General features: G+C 37.0%; 1 protein-coding gene across 1 annotated transcript in view; it reads right to left on the reverse strand.

The window, feature by feature from the left end:
• Window positions 1–23829, reverse strand: part of SLC15A5 (solute carrier family 15 member 5) — a 31858-nt gene extending 8029 nt beyond the window's left edge. The window contains exons 1-7 of the mRNA XM_416408.7: window positions 23225–23829; window positions 21578–21803; window positions 17777–17946; window positions 14684–14904; window positions 12141–12327; window positions 7942–8130; window positions 3840–3971 (exon numbers count right to left, since the gene is read on the reverse strand). Coding sequence (XP_416408.4) covers window positions 3840–3971; window positions 7942–8130; window positions 12141–12327; window positions 14684–14904; window positions 17777–17946; window positions 21578–21803; window positions 23225–23591 — 1492 coding nt within the window. The 5' untranslated portion in view covers window positions 23592–23829. The remainder of the gene's footprint in view (window positions 1–3839; window positions 3972–7941; window positions 8131–12140; window positions 12328–14683; window positions 14905–17776; window positions 17947–21577; window positions 21804–23224) is intronic.
• Window positions 23830–24715: the final 886 nt, after the last annotated feature.

Below are 24715 nucleotides of genomic sequence, written 5' to 3' on the forward strand. Positions count from 1 at the left end.
ACTTGCTTCTTTTTTTTCCTTTTAAAAGTAGGTTGACTTCCCAATGGAATAAGTGTTATACCTGAGCTACACTATCTTCTGCTCACATACAGTGCACAGAGAATCCTCTGCTGACAGGAAGACTTGGGAGAACAGCCATTGGTGTTGAAACTTCCACCATGCATTTTGGGCAGTGAAACTACCTTTAGGCACGTCACACCCAGCCCCACCAAAAGCTTTCACAAGCCATATACAGTATCTAGCATGTGCTGGGTTTGGTCCATGTTTTCAGGATTTTATTCTCAGCCATGAATGCTAGGAACTTACTGGGTCTGTTTGTTTGCTTTTGATGGAATAAGATGCCCTTGGCACTACTGTGCTTGAAGAATTCAGAACTTTTTCATCCTTCAATCAGAATGCAATATGCTAACAATTCACTTTTCCCCAAAAGACACTGCCTTTGGGTTCTGTCAATCCTTTACTTTTCTATAGAGATTGCCAACAGAAGTGCCAATTACAAGGTTGGTTTGTCACATAGATAATTGCTCACTGGGAATTAACTTTCTACAACAAGCTCCTGATTTCCATTTTTATTCCAACAATAGAAATACTCAGTAGCATGAATCACCACAGAATCAGAAGTTTCCTTCAGCCAGCTATTTTAAAGAGCCTTTTGTTATTTGCCAGAGGTGAACTGGTTATGCATTTCATGGCAAATATAGAAAAGAATTAGAAGACTAAGCATAGGAAAATCCTGAGTTCCTCAACATTGCTACCAGATGTTGTCAAATTAAAAGTACCTGGTAAACTTGCACCAACATCCAGCAGCCTTATCCATTTTGCATCAAAAATGCTCAAATAGAACAGAGGAATATGATACAATGCCAAGAAAAAAAACTTGATCCTTCCAACACAGGAGAAAAAGCAGGTGAATCAGTGACTTGTGCTAATTGTGGTGGACAACTCCATTAGTGACAGATAGTGATATAAGCTATGAAAGACTACGTGGAAAGGACTGTAAAAAACATTTTCCACATGTGCTGGCACACACAAGGTACTTGTCACAATGGTGGCACCTTTGGAGTTCTCAAGGGATTCACAGTGAAGCCCAAAGTTGCATAGGAAGGCATTCAGTTTGTTTACTGAATAACATCATCATTTTTAGTACAGGGAAAGTAGAGAAGATAAAGTAAAGAAATCATATGCCAGAAGTTAGCCCATTCTGTACAACTCCCATATTTTTTTAACTCTATCCTTAAAACTAGAAGGTGACTATTGGAAAAAAAAATCAGATCTTAGAAAAGAATTTCACCTCCTATTATTTCATCAAGTCATCAGGCATATATTCAGTGTTTAATCATATCTGAATTCAAATCTTGGTCTCCCTCTAATCCTTATTAGCTAAGTAGGAACCAGTGGACACCACCATCTGGACTACAAGAAATATCCTTTAGCTTTATCATCACTGATATTTAGAATCACACAAGGCTCCAATCTGGAAAGAAAAATCTAGCTATCTCAATACAACTGTGTCAGAGCAGTTTCCTTTCTCTGACCTTTTTTCCCCCCCCTTACATATTTACATTAATATTTTTAGAGAACAGTACTCTGAAATGATTGACATAGGAGGACAGGTTGTGTCTTGCATCTTCTTCCACTAAAACGTTAGGAGAGGTAAAAGATCCAAAGGAAAGCAGTTTCCCAGCTTGTACTGAAAATATCACTGTCACCCATCATCTGTTTGCACTCGTCAGATTTTTTTTTAAAAAGGTTATATTGCATCATATTCACACCATCCCCATAGATGTGATTAACAAGTGATTAATGCAGCTTTGTCTGTGACTGATATTTGATCAACTTTGCCAATGAAAATCTAAATAATTTTCTAAGCTAGTGACATGAAGTAGCATATAAAAAGGTTTAAATAATATCCTCACTCTCTGTACTTTGAAATATACACTGGAGGATCTTCTTCACTGTATCCTGAATTGCCTCATGGCAATCATGGCCACATTGCTTAAATATGGAAAACCAGAAATAGTTTTGGCATAAGTTTAGTGAAACAAGAATCATCGCATAAAGCAAAAGCATCCATAGCCCAAGAATTACACGCTGAGACTTGTTAAATCCTACAGAAAGCGTTGCATAAACACTGTCATCTTTCAGCAAGAAAAGAATGAATTCCCATCTTGGTTAAATTGATTTAGCTTTTCAGGAAAAAAAAAAAAAAAGATCAGAGTCATTTGTTTTTCTCCAGTTTCTTAAATTGTCCAGGTACCAAATGTTTCAGAAGCTCTTTAAACAGAGTTGAAAAAGATACCAAAAGCAAGAGTGTGTTATTTGAACTTATTTCATTTAAGCGAGGTCACCATTTTTTTTCTAAAGAAGACAGAGCTTCAGAGAAGTTTCAACAATTAACTGTTAATCTTTATAACTTAAAGAATTACTACTTTACTGATCTAAAGCTCTTCATTGGAAGCACAAAAGAATACCTTGAGAAGCAAATAATAAAAATTCAGGAAAGTACAGAACATGAATATTTCATAAGAAATGTTTTCATATAAAACAAGACCAACTCTAAGTAATTGTTACACACTCTGCCCAGCCGAAGAACCTAAATCTCAAGCTTACTTTAAGACAGCAAGACAGAAGTCTGGTGGGGTGAGTGAAGGAATACTTCCCTGGAGGCGCTCAAGAAGTGTTTAGCTGTGGTACTAAGGGATAAGGTTTAGTGGGGAACTATTGGTGGTAGGTGGACAGTTGTACTAGATGATCTTAGAATCACCAAGGTTGGGAAAGACCTCTAAGATTGTATAATGGAAAAAAAAAAAGTGGTGGAAATTCAAGCAGTTCTGCTCACTGCCACAGATGTCTTCGTGCATGATGGTTCTTTGCCTGATTCATCCACTGCTTTTTACCCATCTCCCGGTGACACTTGTCTGCCTGGTAATTAAACTCTAACAGAAGTGTGAGCTTAAAAACCACCCCTATTTCAGATATGTAAACAAAGGAATCTTTGTCCTTCAGCTCAAGGTCTCAAATGCATCCCTTTTCAAATTTACTTATGAAAAAGTCATATGTATTGAACAAAGATCTATCAGCAAAGGAAAAAAAAACCTTAAATCCTTTGCCTTTCTTCAAAGACAGCATTGCAGAGAAAGCTCCAGTATGGGGACTTGAACTAAATACTGCTTAAAAGAATTAAACTGAATTACATGTAACTCACCTTGAAACATATCAAGTTTTCTGGGAATGGCATTATTTGCCTGAAAAAGGGTAAAAGCCACAGCAAAACCATGTTGTCACAGAATCTGGTTCTTCTAGTAGTTGGGGAAAGGAAGATGGGTAAAAAGACTGCAAGAAATGAGAAGTGTGTCTGGGGGAATAAATCCCTTGGACAGCTTTGAAATGCTCAATCCAACTTCCTTTCCTTTATGACATAGTGAAACAGAAGAGATGTATTCTGCATTCTTTGAAGCAGTAATCTTGCTGTCATGGCCAGAAGCCTCCTTGTAATAATTGTGGCTAACACGAACGTATTTGTTCATTAACAAAAAAAGAGATGTATCCAGGACAATTTGTTTTCTAGTATTCCAGAGGACAATAGAGATTGGAGGTAGGAGCTTCCAGCACAGTGCCATTCTCTAATTACTCCACCTATCAAAACTGAGATTACTCATTAAAATTAGATGAATACAGCTGCAAAGCTATTTCCTCTCTTAACTCCATCTTAACTGTGAAACCACATCAATAAAACTTCGGCATTCCCTTCAACTGCACTGTCTATTGCTCCAGATCAGTAATCAATCAATGGGATTAGAAAAACTGTTCAAGAACACCAGTCATGGGCATATTCTTACCTTGAGTGCCGGTGTGGGCTGTCTGAACAAAGAAAGCTCCCATAAAGCAGCCAGCTCCATTGAAGAGAGTTAAAAAATGCATGGAAATTCCTCGAATTCTTTCTGGTACAAGCCAGAACGATAGCAATGAACCTTTAAAATAGAAGCAGATACGGTGACAGCTTTGGTTGTTTTTTTTTTTTTTTTAGTAGCAATGGTAGAAGATAGATGAGAAAAATATCCAGTCTGTGTAATACGAACTCCGTATATTTTACCCATAGAACCTACTGCAGAAGGACAATTACATCTGCTGGCATAGAAGTTAAGAAAAACCCAAGAAAAACTCCATCACAAGTATGATGTGTGAAGAAAGCAAATGTGATATTTAACTGCAGGATCTCACATGCCAGAGCCAGCGCAGCAAGGCCACTAATGAATACTTCTGAACTTGAAGTGCACTGCCTTTAATAGGACACTTGATTTGACTTAAGGGTCAGCAGTGCTCCACTTCCTTGGACAGAAACTGCAAGGGTCACAAGCTACGTTAAAACTTATTGTCCTTCACTTGCTTGCTAGAAGAGTAAACTAGAAAAACGAAAACTTTAGATGTGGGAGGTCGCAGCATATAATTTTAGCATGGAAGACTAATTCCCCTAGTTGTAGTTTGGCTAAAGTAAGTTGTAGTAACAGCAAGCTCTTTTTTCTCAATTTTTCTTTGAAAAAGTTTCCCTGGTCAAAACTTTTGCTCCCCAATGTTACACCTTCAGCCCCCATCCAGGAGAGTTTTGCAAGCCTCAATGCCTTCTAGTCTGCTTTATTACCTGAGTTTGAATGACACCCAGCCATTACATTACAGTAAACATTACTGAAAAACAAATGAAACCCCACAGCTACTGTCTTCCACCCTTTTTAATTTGGATGTCCAAATTAGAGCTTTGGAAACATTAAAAAAAAAGGTACTATGGGCAGTGTTCTTCCCTTCCCCCTCCCCCCTCATTTGCAATAGAAGCCAAAGGCCTGAGGGCAGAAGAAAGCAGGTGAGCCCAGGATATCATCTGTAGATGGAACAATATAGTCTGAAGCACTGGACTGTCAGCGTCTTAACTACTTTGAGTCTAAGAGCCTAAAAAATGTTTGCTTATGGGCTTATTTTGTCCCCCTCATCACCAGGCAGGGCTGCAAAGCATGCATCTTGGCCAAATTCTGCTTGGTAATACTATCCTACTTAGTAAATTATTCCTGCTGTTTCAATTGCATACTCCATTCCTCACTTCTCCCACAGTGCTTCTGTGAACAATTAACCAGCTGCTGCATTTCACTCTGGAGACTACAGCATTTCATTGGTGGGTGAAGCGATCCCCAATATATTCTTTAACTAATAGAGCAGTTTGTTACAAGGCTCTCTAAGTGCTTGGAGAAATGCTGATGGGCAGAGAAATATACAGCAGTGCTATAGCAAACACTGTAAATCTGCTAACTTCGGGCAAGCAGCTATAGTGCACCCAATTGCTCGGATGCTGTCAGTGCAACACAGCTGCTGTGCCCAGTAGGATGGCTCCCCATCACCATTCCCATCTCATGCACTGCAGGGGCAAATGCCTGCTAACGATGCTCCACAGGATGGACTTCTTTCCCCACTTTGTTTTTTTTTTTTATCACTAAGCATTAGAAGAATAATTTCCTACTTCAAAGCAAGCTAGGGTAGCAAATTCAAGCTCCCTGCATGTGTGTGTGTGATCTTAAATTCTAACAGTGAAGGAGAGCAGTTATTTTATCATTTCATTATACGTATAGATTTTAAGCAAGACTTCAGCATTAGGCAAAATTTATATACTGTTATTATGTATTCTTAAAGATCTTCATGCCACCCAAGGCAGGTGATTATGCTCCTATCAACAAGATAATGAAATATATCTTATAAACACAATTGAAAGTGCTAGCGATCAAATGCAGATAAAGAGTTTAATATGCCAAACCTAGCTTCTCTATCCAGTCACTCCAGAAATGAGATATCTCTTCCCTCTGATTACAAGTGTGAACATTTCTGTCTTCAACTAGGATCATGTACTTTCAGACCAAGTGAATTATTATAATTGAATTTGACCTTCTGCATAATACAGGCAGTAAAACGTCTTGAAAGGTGAAACAACTATTTCAGTGTCTAGGCTGTCATTACCATTGATGTGGATCCAGTGAATGGTTCCTCAACAGTAATTCAGTTCAGACTGAAATAGAAACCAGTAGGCCAAATAGATGCCAAATGCTGCCTGAAATACTCCAGCGTGCCTTGGCCATCTGCATGGGGCTGCCTCAGGGGGTGCAGATCCTATGGGAGAACCATACTCTACTCCAGCAGCAGCTGAAGGCCAGGCAGGTACTATAAAAGGAGCCTGCTTGCCCTGCATGCACTTCTTCGATCTCCTATCACAAGAGGTGCCAGACACCTACCCGTGGGCAAAGGAATGCAAGCCAACTGAAAATAGTAGTAGAAATGCAATCTATCTATTTTAGGCACCTACCTTTAGTTTTTTTTCCCATGCAAATCTCAAGCTCTGACAGCCCAAGGGTTCTTGAATCACACCTATTACTGTAGCTTTCAGTGAGATGCTTAGTCTTTATTTGAATGGAAGACAATAGCTTTCTTCCTAACACATTCTGATGATAATTCTTCAAAAAAAAAAAAAAAAACAACCGTGGTCTTGTAGGGCCAATTATTTGTTTTGTTTTTAAAGGCTAATGTCATCTTCCAGTCACTGGACTTGTGCTGCATTCTACTATGCTAGTTAAGAGCTTTATTCCACCAGAAATATTCTTTTCATGCAGAAGCATAAGACTGTAAGCAAGACACCTCTTAACCTTTTTTTTTTTTTTTTTAAGCTAAACAGAGAAGGTCACAGTTTTCTGTTACACTTAACCTGTAACCTAGAAACCACAGAACCTGCCTAGAAACCTATCTCAATTAAGTACTTGAGAGCAAATTGGATGAAGAGGCATTATGAAGGTGTTAAGTATTTAAAACTAGGGAAAATTACCTTTTTAGTGACAAACCATGACCCACTGCTCTGGGTAGCCTTACAGTGCAAGAATGAAGCCAAAGTTATTTCCCTCTCTTAAATGAAAATTCAGACATTTCTGGGGTTGCACTGGGAACAACAGACACTCAACCTGTCCAATTAAATGCTTGTGGAGATCAGCTAGTTAATAACATCACCTATATTTTTTAAATGAATGTTGGTTAGGTTATTTTTGTTAATAACTTTCTTTTATAAGCTTTGCAAGGTAAAACAACTTGTGATCCTCAGAAGAAAATAAGCCTCAAGAGTGTTAGCGTAAATGTGAAAAAGGAAATTATATGGAAGGGAGAGAAGCTTTAGATTCACAATCACAAGTGTATCTACATAATTTATGGATGGCAGATGTGACTTAAGCTCTGCTTGTGCTCTGCAGGAGTGTTTATCTCTGGCTCTATTACACCAACTAAAGCATGATGCTCTTTGGAGGCATCTTCACATGACTTCTGGACGGAGTACAAACAGTCCTGCATCTACCTACAATATTTTTCCAGTTATTAGGTCAGTTAAATTGTGGTATTTCCTTGCATACGCTCTATGTGGAAAAAAGTGATTTTATTACATGGTTCCTTAAATGAAAATGGTAGGTTAAATTGCTTCTCCTTGCTGTGGTCTGAACATGCTCAAAAACTACAACCATGGCTCAGTTATGGGTATTTGTTCAGTCTCAAGAAAATCATCAGTAACAGATTAGTTCAGAAATGAAGGAACCTCAGAAACCCATCTGGACTGGTCCCTACCTAAAGCAGCTTCCATTTCAAGGAAAAACACATCCAAGCCCAGAATCCTACTGTCATCATCTCCCACCATATGGCAAGTAACACAGTCCTGGGGCCTGACAAGGCTGCAGCACCTCCCCATTAATCTAGAACAATACCACTACATTACAGCCAGCAAGACAAATCGTGTTACTCAAAGCAGGTAAAGAATAAATCTGCTCATTAAGCCTGTGAAACAGAGCCAGGGATAAAATATTACATAATTTATTTTTAGGTAGTGGTATTCTCTGCAAATCAGGACACTCTTGCATTAGCCTTTTAGGTTTTACTTACAGGAGGGAGTTACCAAGGCTTCAGCCACTCCAAGCAAAATGTACTGAGGCGCTAAGTGGAAGCAAGGCATAGATGAGACCAGGAGAACCTCCTCAGAAAGGGTCTGTTCCACCTGAGGGAAATGCTTTCGGTGTATTTCAGAGAAGCCAGCAACCATCACAGAAAGTGCAGCACATAACTGACCTGCAACTGGGTTAAAAGCAGAGCGTTCACCAAGGTTGCAGGTATAGAAATACCACATACTTACAGTGAAGCAGAGTCCTAGTACACACAAAAGAAAGGTTTAAATTATTTTAAAAACACATTCTGAACAAAGAAACAGAAAAAAAGAAATCTTATTCCACGAATTTGATTCTAAAATCTATGGTAAAGAGACACCTGCTCAGCACACACAAAATGCAGGGATGCAGAATAAAGGAGAGATTTCCAAAAAATATTTTAAGTTATTATGTTTTAATACTAGTGGAGGTGAGAAAGAAAAGAGATGGCAGGTTGTCCAGATACCAGAAAAGATTGAGTACTAAGAGCAGGGAAATCCTACAGTTCAAGCAGCAATAAATTTCTGAAGTATACAGACAGGATATCTGTTTTACCTAATTTTTTTGCTATATAAAAAGTAGTGCAGGCAAAGTACTGTATTTCTGAAGTAACCACACCATTTCCACAGCTTAAGACCGCTACCTGAGGCAACAGAACCTAACTTTAGCACATACCATCAACCAAAACTTTACTGGAAAATACAGCAGCTACCTTTGTGTTACCAGAAAGCCTGCAGAAATGGAAATTGGTAGGTTCCCCTCCCCCCCCCCCATCATTTCTAGACAAAGGAACACAAAGCTCCCATGTCAGAAGTTATGTACTTCTCACTTGGTACTAATATATCTCTCCACATTATCACCTCTCCACTACTTTTTATTATTCTCCATTATTAATGGAGAACCTGTGCCCTCACATACCTGAGTTTGAAATTATCCTTCCTCTTATTCACAATTTAAAGAAGAATTATCTACCTCCCTAACTCTGTGCCATCAAACAAGCACCAGTGTTGGTTGAAGGGGAGTGATGAATGGCTTGGCTGTAGGAAGAGGAAAGCTGCAGCAGCCCAGACTTCAGTGGTCTGAGAGTGTTCTTCACTGATTTTACTTCTTTACTTCTTCACTCATTTTGTGAGTAAACTTGAATTAATTGACAACTATACAACAAATACATATTCAATTCTCTGTTGCATTTTCTGTGCTAGCAGTTTAAACAAGCAGGAAAAACTCAGAACACCTAGACCCATGTTTTTCATGAAGAGGTCCACCATCTAAATTCACTTTAAGATTTTCATGTTTGCTACACCATACTAGATTTACAAATAAACCAACAATTATAAAGTAACAAATTACAGTTTCCACACAGGTCTTATTAGAGAAATCGGATGGTCTTATAGTTGGTCTTTGAAACTTATACTCTTAACATTCTGAAAGTTCCCAGGAAGTTATTTAAATTCCTTCCTCTTAAAAAGTTCACATTAAAATATAGTTATAAGCTAGCTTAACACTAACATCCTATTTGTACTTTCAATTTTGTTCCTGAAAATAATTGTGAATTTAATTAACTGTTGGCAAAGATATTGGTACTTAGAGGTCTGCCATATTTGCAGGTGCAGTCATGTGCTTGGATATATCAAGCCATTGCCTGTACTCATAGGCATTTTTTATGCCTCAGGTAATTTATCACCCCTAACAGAAGGCTATTTTAATAAATGAACCTATTAAGAAGAAAACACTGCATATATTCTACTGCTGTTCAGTGTAACAGGATATAACATTAATACTAACTTAGTTTTCCTTAAAACCATGGAAACCTCATCTGAATGTGCTTTCTGTGCTTTAATGCAGATGTTATTTTAAAAACTAGGGTAATTGCAACCTGCTGTGTTATATGCATCTGGTTTGTATAAAACTTAATAACACTCTTAATTAGGCTAATTTAGTCAGATTAATACCTCTATGTGTGTCAGTGCTCACTGTGCTGCATGCCATGGGGCACTGAATTAATAGTAACACACTGAGAAAATAGTCGTTTACAAATATTTTTGTCTGAGGTTTGTAATACAGGCTGCATGATAAAACGTGGGAAGTTTAATGAGAGCATCTCTGGAAGGGAATAGCTTTAAGTGAACGCAGAATGGAAGCTGTTTGTCTAGTGGAATTGCATGTAGTTTATATCAGAAAACAGTTGCAGATATCCCTCTAGATCTCAGAGCACAGGAAGTCTGAGATTAGGGACCCTGTAGCATAGGGGACCAGGAAATTGAAGAACAGTAATGCCAAAGGAAAGAAGTCCAACTCTATCAGGCATCACCTGTACTAAAATATACTAAAATCATCATTGCTTCTAGGCCATGAATTTCCATAAATGAGCCCCAATCCATGTGTCTGAGCTTACATGCTTACTGTTAAAAGTGTTGGAACTAATAAAAACAGGGACTTCTTCACACTACTTCTATGAGGAAAAAGAACACTGGAAATCCTTCCTTTCTTCCCTTTATGTAACTGAAGCACACAAGAAGGAATGTGCAAGTTCAGTTTTAGATTAGATTAATAATTTATTAAAATGCTAAACACTTGGACAATAATATATTACATATTCAATTTAAAATTCTAGTGCTAGAGAGGAAATCTGTACCTCTGCAAGTAATCTTCCACTTGTGAAGTGTTGAAAACTGGGAACAGCACATAACGTTGCATATTTGCTTGTTTATGCAACTGGTAGTTTGTGAACTCAGAACTTGGGTGGTTTTAAAGACAGCTATTGCTGTTAAGTTTAAGTTCTTGTTTAATGTCTATTATATATTATAATACTATATTATATAATGTCTATTGTTTAAGTTCTTTACCGGGAGAGTGGTGAGGTGCTGGAATGGGCTGCTCAGAGAGGTTGTAGATGCCCTGTCCCTGGTGGTGTTCAAGGCCAGGTTGGATGGGGTCCTGGGCAACCTGGTCTAGTAAATGGGGAGGTTGGTGGTCCTGCCTGGCAGGGAGGTTGGAGGTTCGTGATCCTTGGGGTCCCTTCCAACTCAGGCCATTCTGTGATTGCAGATAGAACTAGACTAAGGTTTTTTTTTTTTTTTTTTCCTTTTACTTCCCATTGGGGATTCAACTAAAGAGTTGAGAATGAACTATAACAGTGATAAGTTTCATAGAATGATCATAGAATGGCCTGGGTTGAAAAGGACCACAGTGATCATGTAGTTTCAACCCCTCTGCTATATACAGGGCTACCAAACATTAGACCAGGCTACCCAAAGCCACATCCAGTCTGGCCTTGAATGCCTGCAGGGATGGGGCATCCACAGCCTCCTTGGGCAACCTGTTCCAGTGCGTCACCACCCTCTGTGTGAAAAACTTCCTAATATCTAACCTAAACCTCCCCTGTCTCAGTTTAAAACCATTCCCTTGTCCTATCACTACCTACCCTCATAAACAGCCATTGCCCCTCCTGTTTATATGTTGCCTTCAAGTATTGGAAGGCCACAGTGAAGTGTCCCCAGAGCCTTCTCTTTTCCAAGCTAAACAAGCCCAGTTCCCTCAACTTTTTTTCATAGGAGAAAGAGTTCTTGTAAGCTGCAGTCCTAAAGTCAATACAGGCACAGCTTAAAAAAATATGAAAAAAAGCTTATACTTACAACTTAATTATTTAAATTTAAACTCACCATTTTGAGCAACAGAACCTTTTTCAAGAATTAGAGAGCTACTAACAAGGATTATCCCCCCCCCCCCCCCCCCCCCCCCCCCAAAAAAAAAAAACCCCTTCCAAATTAAATAAAAGGTAAAGAATTAGGATAAAGCACATAGAAGGTAACTAATGTGAAGTAAAATGCAAGCCTAAGTGGTTAGTGCTATTTCTTTCACCAGTTCCTTAGGATGACTCTTAGTATTTTCCTCAGTGTTTGTCTCAATACATTTTAGTGATCAGAAGAGCTTCACTGTCCTTAATCAATAAAATCTATGCCTTTTTTCTAAATATCTAACATTTTTCAGGACTGTCTTTCCTAAAGTTTCTTTGAAATATACCTACCTCTGTCATCCCAGAACAAATCTATCTTAATAGTTATAGTTTGAAATAGCGGTTAAAACATACTATCATCTGCTGAAGTTTCCTTTCAAAACAAAAATATGTATCAAAACTGCATAAACAGATTTTAGACTTACCAATGTACATTGTTGGAGGATGTCCACTTCCCTTGGAACTGAAGAGATATGAGTTAATGCATTCCAAAATTGGAACAAGAATCAGTAGTGGCACAATGCTTATCACATTCATCGCAGCAATTGGCAATACAAATCCACTGAAGTTCAAGTTGGAATTCATGGTTTGGAGATAATATCCTGAAGGAATCTGTATTGTGGAATACAAACCAACTTCAGTATAAGTTACCTTGTATGGATAGTGTTTTTTTTCCCCTGTACTGGAAGCTTCATCAACACTTCCTTCTGAAGAAGTCAAAGAAAGCCAATTACACGCTAACCAAAAGGAATAACCATTCATGATAAAAGCCTTTCAGATAGTGACTCTCATTCTTTGCTAGGCTTTAACATTATCTACTTATTTCACTTACTCCTCAGTTTAACAAATCTAAGCAGCAGCCCGTCAGTTTGTATTAGGTCTAATGAAGATCAAATAAACTATCAGTCAACATAATAAATTCTCCTGAGTACTTCAGTGACTTCTTATGTGTCTTCACAGCATAAAGCAGGACTCTTTTCATTTTAGAATAACATGATGCAGAGTTGTCTCGAATTTCTAATTGTGTGCTCTAAGTGGAAGAAATTTTTTAAAGACATTCTTGCCATCACATAGCTTTAAGAGCTACGTAGATTTAGCCATAGTCTTAGAAGCAGCTTAATGTGGCTGACATTAATGTGATCGGCATAGCAGCTATGTAAAGGGCTTCTTTTTTACTTCTGTAAATCAAAACCAGAAACCAATAATCAGAAGAGCAACACACCAATGGTAGTCATCAGGATATGAAGTTAAGTAGACTTATAAGACTGCCTTACACTTCAAAGAGCAAATAGTTCGTACTTGTTTGATGATACATAAAGTCAGCTGAGTTTGACACATACACAAGAAAGCCCACAACTGCTTATATCAACCAATTTTTCTGCTTGTGTTTTTTGAGAAATCTTGGTGTACTAAGCTGAAATTTCACTAGCAACAGGGAGTTACAATCCGCTTCATTTTACAGACTATATGGGAAAACAGAGAGGTAACTTGAGTAATTTACAGAGAGTGGCCATGCCAGAGCTGGATGTAGAATGGATTTCTTTGCTCTCATTTCTGCTTTCATAGCATTTTCAATTTCTGAAGTTTTATGCATGGCTCTTCCCTGTGACTGGCAATGCCAAATCCAGATGAAATATTACTTGTAGCTGTCTGAAAATTAAAGTGTAGCTAGTAACCCCAGCTCTTCAAGGGTTACTCATCAATGATTATAGTCAACCCTAACCAATAGATTTCCATTCAGTGCTAAAGAATTGTTCAAATGCTAGCTCTTAATAAAAATACTGTCACCCATATTCACTTCCCCCCAAAAAACAGAAGATGTAAAAGAATGAAGAAATGGAAGCAGGATCATGACAGATCAGATGTAAGCTAAGTTCTGTTGGTTCCTCATTTCCATTGCCTGTTGCAAATCAGAATTGACTAATTATTAGGAATTAAATTATCATCAACATGAAATCTGTTAATAATATGGAGAAAATACAATTGATCTTTATGAAAAAAATATCAATATATTGCCTAGTCTAAGAAAAAGCCTTAGACATATCGAAAATTCTGCTGAATGTCATCACTTGCAGGAGGTGCAAACAGTATTTTCCAGATATATACCTAGACATTACAACAGAGATTATTGATTCCTGATTCATTTCCATCTGGTCACTAACACATAGCCTCAGTCACTTGTGTTTATTGTTTTTATTTTGTCTTCCCCTCTCCCTGGAATGGAGCAGAGTAAGAGAAGAGAAGGTGGAAGATGAGTAGGAATATATAACAGTTGCAAGATAATGTCAATAAAATAGTATATGTTACACATCTGTAAGAATTTCCATAAGTAGCCTATGCACGCATTTTAAAAGCAATAACTAAAAATGAATTTCTAAATTTGTTACGCCAGTTGCAAAAGGGTAAGCTGCTTCAAACTCCTGCTTAGCCAGGATCATCCAGTCAGAAATTAATCTGAAGGAATCATGTCAGTTGAAGTAACTCTGTGAAATATTTACATAGCATTCATACATTTGGGCTTTGAAAGAACTGTTTCCACAAATGGAAAACCATCCATTTCCATTGTAGATACTGCAGATATATAAATCTACCAGAACAGTAGAAATACGCAACTGAAACAGCAAAGAAAGATTTTATGGCTTTCCCAAAAATTGAGTGAATATTTAAGAGACTGGAAAATTGTGTTTCACAAGAGTGCCGATCCTGAATCTCCAAAAAAAAAAAATCTAACAGTATGAGGAACACAGGAGGCTCAGCACTAGATGTTTCAGTCAATAAGGATGGATAGAAATGAGCAGAAGGAAGGCACAGGAACTACATCATAACAAAACTGATTTTACTTCATTGCTGAGATGAAAACTATTCTGCAAGGTGGTTCTGTTGGTAAAGCAACAGTTAAGAACCATGCCTTGTAACATGGCAGTAAACAGTCTTTTTTGAGATTTGTTTTGAAAAGTTGTTTACTCACCTGCATAATACATGTTCTGTAAAGAATTTGGAAAGCAAAAAATGGGAAGAGCCTGGCAAGTGACTTTGTACTTTCCACTTGAGTCTCACTGTACTGACCACCATGGTATTCCTTGGCATGATCTAACCAGCTGGATACATCTCCACTAAAGTAGCGATACCGCACACAGCACGTTTTCAGTGCACTACCAATTACCCCAAAAGTTGTCAGAAGGGAACTGTCTGGAAACAATCAGACATTAGGCATTAGTACATTTTTATTTGCTGACAAAATAAACAGGACAAAGCATTTTGTGGGGGAAAAATACAACTTGATATAATGGAAGGTAGTGTATTACCTTCCCTTGTTTTTGCTTTCTCTTGAATGAATTTCAACTCAAGACAGGAATGAAATATTGCATCTCTGCTGAAGTCCCACAAGAGGCATGTAGCAGTGAAGTAAGGATAGAAGGTTTTGAGGAACATGTTTCAATGTCAGAAGTTACCTTAGGACTTCCAAGTAGTGTGCTGGGGGAAAAGCTTCCAATCTAGTGGGCAAATTTTAATATGCCAACAAGAAGTAATTGCTAACTTGGTTCTCAGACTTTGAAGAAAGAAATATAACAAGGACAGAATTGTTACCTGCATACTTGGGGATACTGATTCATTTACCTTTGGTAAGTTGCCCATCCATGAGAATGAAAGCTACAGTATCTCTCTGCCTTTCTGATGTGTTGAAGCACTACAGTAACCATCTATATAGTGTCCAAATACAACATGAATTCAGAAGATGATAGAAAAAATACCTCCCTACCACCTCTGCTGTTGAAACTATTTTCTAGAACGTTCATCTGACACGTATAGGTCGTTCTTCCAATACTAGGAAATGGAAATTAAAAAATAATGACCGTCTAGCATTAACCTGTGGACTGTTGGCTCTGTTAAATAAAACCTGAAGTAGAGAACATGACTGAAGCTTCCAAACAGACATTGAATACAGATTTTATTTTCTGCGACTTTGCCAGGCTAATATTCTTACCAATCACTGTAAGCATTGCTAAAATTCAGGATCCAGCATATTTCAAGGCCAGAGCTGAAGACTAAGTCTTCAGACTTTCAGATTGAATTGACTAAGAAGGTAATCAGAAAAATGTGAGAGTTAGGGCTCTTGTCATAGCAGAGTTATCTTCAAAAGTTAAAAAAAAAGTAGCAGAAATGATCTCTATGAACTCAAATTATTTACATAACTAGAAATTACATGTTTTAGGTAAAAGAAGTGAAAAATCTAACTTCATCTCATGTGAGAGACTGAATATTCATGAAAAAAGGAATTGAATGTAGTACATTTAATATTAACAATATAGTATTACTACCAGAGCCCAAGGATTTTTGACCTAGTCAGTGCTGAAAAACCAGATACTTAGACGATATGTCTAGTCAGAGCTGGTGGATATCTCAAAATACCACCAGGGCTTTGTTCTGCTTTATCTGACCTTGACTCAAATATAACCAAGGCCATCTCCTTTTCTTTGGATTAGACAGGACAGGCTCTCCCTTGCTTACCCTCATTGAAAGAGAAAGGTAAAAAACAAAAAAACAAATCTTGACATTTCAGTGCCTTTACTAACAAACCAGCTGAGGAGTTGAAGAGGTATGTCAAAAAAAAAAAAAAAAGCACGCACAAAAATACTGTGAGGTCATCTATGGATTTGAATAACAGCTTTGATATATTTAATGTTTCACAATCTTACTGGAAGATAAAGTAGATTATGTTTTATTTTTGACTAAAGAGATAAAAACATTTTTCTAGAGAGATTGACATTCTGCATAGATGTGGAAAATTTTTAAGTTGAATAACATTCTTAGAAAAAAACATAAGAAATATTCTGCTAGTTTTATGGATGACTAATATAGCAGAAGATTGTCTAGTATAACACAAGATTGTATTATTCTTCTTAATGGCATCAAACTAGTTAGATAAGCAACCACAGATTTCGTTCATATGAATCATTCCAGTGCAGGCTAGATGCTGTAGACTGTTCTTAGCTTTTCAGGTTGTAAGACCTGCAGCGAGTTCCAGAGAGTTTGACAATTGCTATTCTCTCTATAAAAAACAACTTAGGTTGACACTAGCCTTTACATATCTCAGTCAGATATGATTTTTTGAGGGGCACTGGGGAAAGGGATGCATTTCTTTCTAGTATTTCCATCACTAACATTCCAAGATATTTGTTTCATACATTCTTTCATTGCTAATAATTTTTCTATTAGATTGAACTAGTAACAAAAACAGAAATATCTTAATTTCAGTTTCTGTGTTCTACTAGAAAAGAACAGGAAGGTTTGGGCACTTCCACAGCCTTATTCTGGTCACTTAGGCTCCAGTTACATTTCTGTGCTTGGTTAAAGGAGAGAGTTGTCATCAAAACATTTTGAAAAACTAAGGTACTAATTGGTACTAAGTGCTAACTGGTGAGGCCACAGAAGTATAAGAACTTCTGCTTTAAAATACCACTAGTCTGCTTAGGAGCTATTTAGAACTTCTCAATATTTTCAGTTATATTCAAATATGTACAAATAACCAAGGTTGCATTGGAAAGCACACTGAAATAATAAGCATGAGATGCTCTGGAATGCTGAGGTATTATAAAGCGTCCTGGTTAGTTTACTGAACTCACTGCTTAGTTGCTCAGTTGTAACTTCAGACCAAACACTGGAGCACATTTATATGAGAAAACAAGTATGCTTGATGCACCAACACCTGAACACCTTGGACATAGATTGGACAAAACATACTGACATTAGTAATGTTCAGCAAGCACATAGCATCTATTCCTGTACATGAAACTGCTCTGAACCTATATCTTGGCCAGGCGGAAGAAGTACACAAGTTCACTAGAGACTGCTTTCAATTTTTCAGTCTATCCAGAATCTAATATTTATCTTTACAGAGGATATTTTCTCTTACACTGACTCTGTAGAGGTAAAAACCCCTCCCCAGGTGTCTACAATCAAACAGGTCATTGTTATGGAAGAACTTATTCAGATGTCCAAAATGACCTCTTCTGTTAAAATAATCTCTAAAGATGCTTTCTAAGACACAGTTTCTTCTTACCTGTTTTGGGTTTGTAAATCATTTTGCCACGCACCATGTGAATTGTGATCATGGCCATAAGCACAGATACAAATGGGAGAAGAAAACCAAGATTTCTTGCCACAGATTGCTGGATATAAGAGATGCTGACAAAGACAACTGCTGAATTTAAGTTAATCAACCAATAAAACCTAGTACACACAGACAGAGGAGACAAGATTAAAAGAGATGAATAATTTACAGCTTTTATAGAAAATATTAAAAATAAAATTAATGGTATAGTTAAGTATTACAGTTATGGACAGTATCAGTATCACACACCGATGCAGCAGAGACACCAAATTTCATTTGGATGTTTCAGCTCCATGAGGTAAATGATTAAACTAAATAAGACACTAAGGCAGTAGAGCTGAACAAATTATCAATCTAGATCCAGAAATAAACTTGTGGATAGGAATAATTAAATGTCAGCATTTACCATTTATACATTTAATATCTGATAATGTAAGCTTAATGTACGTAAAATGATGAAATTGCATTTTTAACCTTAGCAGAGAAATAACATCGCATATAGCAGTCATTCAATTATTCCCTCTGGTGTGAAATAAAACTTTTTACCCTAATGTTTGAAAGAATATTGCACAGATAACATCTATTGAAGCAGATGACCAAGATATCCCACTTCCCAAGGAAATGCTTTGGACAATAGGTTTATAAACATGAAAAAGCTGCTTTTCTGTGGACTAAACATTACTTTGAGACATTTAAAAATAAATTCATTTTGAGTAGTCAATGCTTTAGCATTTAGGGTACTTGCTTGGCACATAAATTCTACAGCTCTGGTCCATTTGCTTGAATTATGCAAATTAAATGTTGGGCAGGTGGCCATAGTGAGCAAGAGGCTTGTTGGTAGACTTCCCCCTTCACTCTTAGAAGTCCATGGAGGACCTTGATTAAATAAATTCTTTTGAGAATCTTATGCTTTGAGAAGACCCCATTCTAAATAGACAACATTTTTTTTTGGCAAATCCTTAAAGTAAAATCTTCTGAAAGGGGAGAAGTAAAAGAGAAACGGATCTGTAGAGCCAAATATCTTGTGTTAAGGACCCAGTGTGTCTAGCCAAGGATTTTAGTCTGTATTCATTCTAGTCTGATCCTATGGACTCAAAGTTTGCTATTGGCTTGAGAGTACCAAAGATACCATAAATTTGGTGGTAAGGTATTCTGAAAGAACTCAGCTTCTGCACTCCAATTTCAACTCGAGCACATTTCTGATACAAGCAAAAATATTACTGTGATATGTCTAGAAAAAAGATCTTATCAGAATATATTATGGGAATATATTCATTATGACAACTTAAGTAGTACCCAGGTGACTTTTAACTTGAAAGCATTGTTACTGTACTTGAAAAGCTTTTACTTACTATAACAATTGAGATGAACTTGCTGAACAAAGACACATCTAGGTGAAAAACACTTGAAAACATTCAAAAATTGAGTTCTGTCACTTTCTTTTAATAATTCTGAAAATAGAATGTTTTCTGTCACTTTTAATACTATTTAATTTTTTTTTTAAATTGGTTGAGCCAAATGAGCTTAAGTTTCAATCTAAACTCAGACCCAGATATTCCACATACTTGAGAAAGTTCCAGTATCCAAACTATGTATTCTCCTGCACAACTTTTTAGGAGGAGATGAATTTTATTTAGAATCACTTCAGAGTGATTCTAAATAAAGCAGAAAGCAAATATATAAAAGGGGGAGAATAATTATTTAATTTCAAGTTAAAGTGTCCTGGGTTGACAGCAGAAATGAATTCACTGTATATGGAAAGAAAAGTGATTTAAAAGAGACATAGAAGATAAATACTGTAGTTTCAACATTCCCTGCCTTTTTTTTGTAGTAGATCAGTAAGACAAGACAACACTGCTAACTGCCATCCTTAGTCTAAATTGTGTACCCTTTGCCCTTGTTCTCTGCACCCATAGATAGAATTCGTTTAAGAGAGAACAGCTGTAGATCATTTTGGAAGTTAGAACCAGGCCTTAGATATGCAAAGCAGTCTTCTTCAGGAACTGAATTAGACAGCAGGTAGTTGCAGGTTTGTACTTCACCATTTCATTCAAACCCTACCTTTAACTTAGTAGGTATGATTTTCTTTTAAACAGAACATGGCTGAGGACATAGGCTTTTACTCATCAGAAGTATGCCATCTCCTTTATCTATTATTTCAAAATTCAATCCTGTGACAAATATCTACCAAGAAAAAACACTCTACCAAGAGAAAATGATTATATTCTGAGAGGTTGTAATGAGATTAAGACCACTAAGAATACAACTTCATTTTTAAAATCTTGAGATAGCAATTTTTTGCATGCCATTGCAAAACACACACATGCCTTTCTTAATATTTCCACAGCCCCAAGAAATAGCCCATTTGGATTTCACCCAAGGAACTTTTTATTCAGATTATGTCTTCTTTGTAATCAACACTGAGAAATGTCACTTTGATTAAACACAGTTCTGAATGGCTAAGACCACAGTACAATAAATTCTCCAGCACTATCTTTCAGAACAACTGATTGCACTCCAGTCTTAATCCCCTAGAGTCTTATTTAATCAAAATGATGTTGCTAATTAAGGATTAAAACTCAGAATAGAGTAAAAAGATTTTTTTTTTCCCTTCTCTCCTATGGGCAGGTCAGGGAGGCAGAATCTGCTCTACAGAACTGAGAAGTCTCATCCACCTTTGGTAAAGCTGCTTTATTCACTGAAGTTTGGATTTAATTCAAAAAGTCTTTGATACTAACATAATTTGAGGAAAAAAGAATAACCAGGAGAGCCACTCCCAAGGGAATAAACATCTGATTCACAAAGATCTTTATCTACTCTCCTCAGTGTTTTGTTGTCAATATGACAATGTGCTAAGTTTTGATTTTATTAAGTGTGTGTGTATAGGGAAGGGACAGTAAAGGGGACTGTTAGAGTTTATTTCAGCCTGACTCAAAGCAGAAGTCAGGAAGTTCCCACTGATAACTTCTTTGATTCTTTCCTACAGTTTAACCAGAAAGTCCAGGTGAATGTTTAGCGTTACAAAGTGATAAATGAAGGCAAACATACGACCAAAAATAATCCTCCTGACACAGAAACAATTAGTTAATTTGAAAAATCTGATTTTTAGAAACTATTTTACCTCTTCAATTTTTCCTCCAAATTTTCCTGAAAAAATATGAGATATTGTAAATGAAATATAAATGTAAAGTGCTTTATCTGATACCAAATGTTCTGAGTGCAAGATCTGACACAATATATCATTTTCTTAGCACTGGTATCAGCAGTTAGAGTCTAGTAGCAATCTGTAGTTCCAACAAACCAGTGGACTCTATTGCTACCTGTTATTTCTAAAAATTTACTCTGATGCAAATTCTAATGTATCACTGAATTTTGTCACAGTCAGCAATTAATAGCAAAATATAATCAAATTATAGATACATTAGCGATAGAACAATGTATTCCATTTGTTCCTAACAGCAGCAGGACACTAAATCTGAGTACTTGAGCAAATCATGTAACCCTGATTGAAGATTATTACTGAAGGCCAAAATAGATGATCACCAAGTGGTCCTGAAAAGCAAGACCTATACCAGAAGTTTTTACGTAAATTCTTGGAAACTATTCCAAAACTTAAACGTTCTCCAGTTTAAAACCCAGCAAATAACAAGAATACCACCATCTTGGAATCTGCCTTGCAAGACTACGGGGAATTTCAAAGCAATGCAGTATCGTTCTCTACAGATATTTAGCTGTTATGAAGTTACTAACCAGTTGAAAAAAGAAAGAAGTTCCTTCGGTCCACAGTTCTCAAGGTTGTATGCACTTAGTGGACAAACAATAGCTCTTATGCCTCCTATTCCCAGGCTAGCTGTGAGTAGTGCAAAGTAGAACACCATTTTTTGCTCCTTTTTGGTTAGCGTATGAAGAAGAATATGACGTTTGTCAATGTAGATATCTTCAAAGGGGAAAGCCACAATGGGTAGCAGGGCTGTGCCTGGAATTGGAAGGAAATCGTTATTTGAAATAGATTAAAAATTGGACTGATATGAATTTGTAAGCAGTTATGTTGAAAGGATGAGAAATCAGAAGACAACAGATGAGAGTGAAGAGGAAAGGTCTTACTTCTGCAGAGAGCTAGAAAGACAACACCATGAGCCTCTACAAAAGCAGTTTTCTCTGATATGCTTGCAAGGATTTAGGTCCTTCAATATATTGAAGAGCTTACCCAGGAAATAAAACTCTTCCCATTACGCTTTCCCCATTGCTTGCGTGTAGAGGGCAGTAGCCCTCCACTAGCCAGCAAGGGTCAGGTAAAGCATGTAACTGCCCAGCAGAGAAACTAAAAGAACAAAAAAGCCTCCCCAATGTGGAATAATTAAGATAAAAAAAATAAACTGAGTCTTTAATGAGGCCTATGATTTCACAAAGGAAGTCTCAAAGGTTTTGCTTTTTGTTGTTTGTTTTTTAGCTGTTCTGGTTTTCTGTTGCAGCTTCAGGGGAAAAATATGTTTTTGGGAAACTTAACTCATAGAAGCACTGCCATAAATTATAATTTCCAGCTCTAGTCTGCAAAGCAAGTTTCTCAGATTTGGTCAGATTATCTGGGCTTTAATTGGAGACCAAACTCAAAATATAGTGAATTGAAAACAATATCAGCTTGACATTAGCCAAGGCTTAAGACTACAGCTGCACATCAAACCCTTACAGTTGAGGAGCAGTCAATTAACCCAGCAAAACAATCACCAGCTCTGAAATACACTGATTGCTGCAGAATCTTCCTATTTAGTTTGAACAGTTTTGGAGATCTTTTTTGCATAGAAGATCTCCAGAAGAACAGTTGGGGAAGATTCAGATTTCTGTTAGAAAGCAAGCTCTCAATGTAAGTACTAGAATGTACACTCCCTATTCGCTGCAATGTTTCTTTATACTGATGTGCGCTTAAAATGCGTCTTTCCCAGTTATCCAACTACAACAGTCATGTCTTCACATACAATAGAAATGTTGCTACCAACAGCTGCGAAGTGATTTCCATTCTCTTTCTCAAACTGTGTCTAAAACATCACATTTGCCCTAAGCACTAGCAACAACAGATGCTTGTGAAAGGGACCAGTTCTAAGAAAGAGCTGAGCAACTGTATCCTTAAGAGCTAAGCCACTTTAGAGAAGTAAAGATCACATAGCCACTAATCCATAAAACGTACATGAAAATATTTCTTGATCCTGCTCTACTTATTACCTCACAAAAATACATAGGCAGAAAACCACAGAATATTTTGGAGAGTAAAAATGAAGTAATTTGTTATGAGCAAAACTGGCCGCGATCTTGGAGAAAATTACTGAGTTTCAAACAGCGTTCAACAATGCATTTCTGTAACAGAAGTATTGTAGCATTAAAGGACATCTGGGTGTCACCTACCTAGGAAATGTAGAAACATGCAGACACACACCAGCTTGATCCGCCCCACAAGGCACTCAGCAAGCCAGCCAGCCAGCACTGGCGTCAGCATGGAGGTGCCCACAAAGCACATATTGACAATGGCAGCCTGGTAGTTGCGATAGCCAAGTCTGACAGTACAGAAGAGGATCATATTGCAGACGATGCCAAAGAACGTGAACCTCTCACACAGCTCCACCAGCAGCACACAGATAGCCTCCTGGACTTTCTTCTCAGGCAGAGTCAGCTTTTCAGCATGGTTTCTTCTACCAGGTAGCAGGTTTTTCTCCTTTTCAGTGTCAGCCGTAAGCTGCTTCTCTTGAACATCACCACTGTCTGCACCAGGCATGCTAGATTTCTTTGACTAGGACTCAGGAGGACAGCTTAAGTTACAGGTATACTTCTGTTCTCCTCCACTGTAATTAGCAAACTGGTAAGACTCTCACTTTGAATTCCACACTTTACCACTACAATTTCGTAGGGCACCAGTCACTTTTGTGCTACTACATATAGGATCAAAGAGTTTTCAATAAATAAATTAATCAGAGACATACCAACATTTCAACTTCTGAATTTAACAAAATTAAGGAATGCAGTCTATTTAATTAATCCATTTATATAGGAAAAAGATTTTTTCCCCCAAAGCATGTTATCTGTTAAATTACTTAAGTCCAACACAGTACGTACAACTCTATTTGTGTGTTAAAGGTAAAGGTTTAAATACAAAAGAAAGTGAACATTTTCAGTAAAATTGAAATTAAAAAAAAAACGAGAAAATAATTTGGATATAATAATCTGGAGCTTTAAATAGGCAACAGTTGGAAAACTAGAAACCAAAATGTTTTCCTTTAAAAAATTAACAGTATTTATTAGATTTGTTGTATTTAGTTGAAATCCAGATAAGTGAATTAGAAAAATAAATAATGCTACTACATTTATGTTAGAGAAGCAAATTTTAAAAGGAAATAAGTTGAATGTATTAGCAAAGAATAAAAGTTATCTGAAAGCAACATAAACCAAAACTGATTCTCTAACCAGATATCTTGTGGCAATACATTGTATGAAACAAGAGCACATACATTTCTCTCCCCAATAAAAACAATCACTACCTTAAATAATAGTTCTGATGAGCCAAAGTTACAGTGCTTTATAAAGCTCCCCGTGCCTCTCATCCACAGCAAAGTTTGCAGATTTCCCAAATCAGTTTGTTTATTTCATAGAGCTCGTTAATATGACTATCACCTCTTTGAAACGTTCCCAAAGAAGTATGAGAAGTACTTTGGACAAACATAAATGCATATACATGTTGCAAAGCAGTGGTAAATCAGTTATACTTCTTTAAGAAGATCTCTCAACGGCTCAACATTTTTTTATGCCATATTTTTCTATATGTCTATATAACTACCTACATTTTACCTCCTCAGACCTATTAAGACTCCTAAATCCCCAAACTGATGCACAATGGTATATAGC

This window comes from Gallus gallus, chromosome 1 (assembly GCF_016699485.2).
Source record: "Gallus gallus isolate bGalGal1 chromosome 1, bGalGal1.mat.broiler.GRCg7b, whole genome shotgun sequence".
NCBI lineage: Eukaryota > Metazoa > Chordata > Aves > Galliformes > Phasianidae > Gallus > Gallus gallus.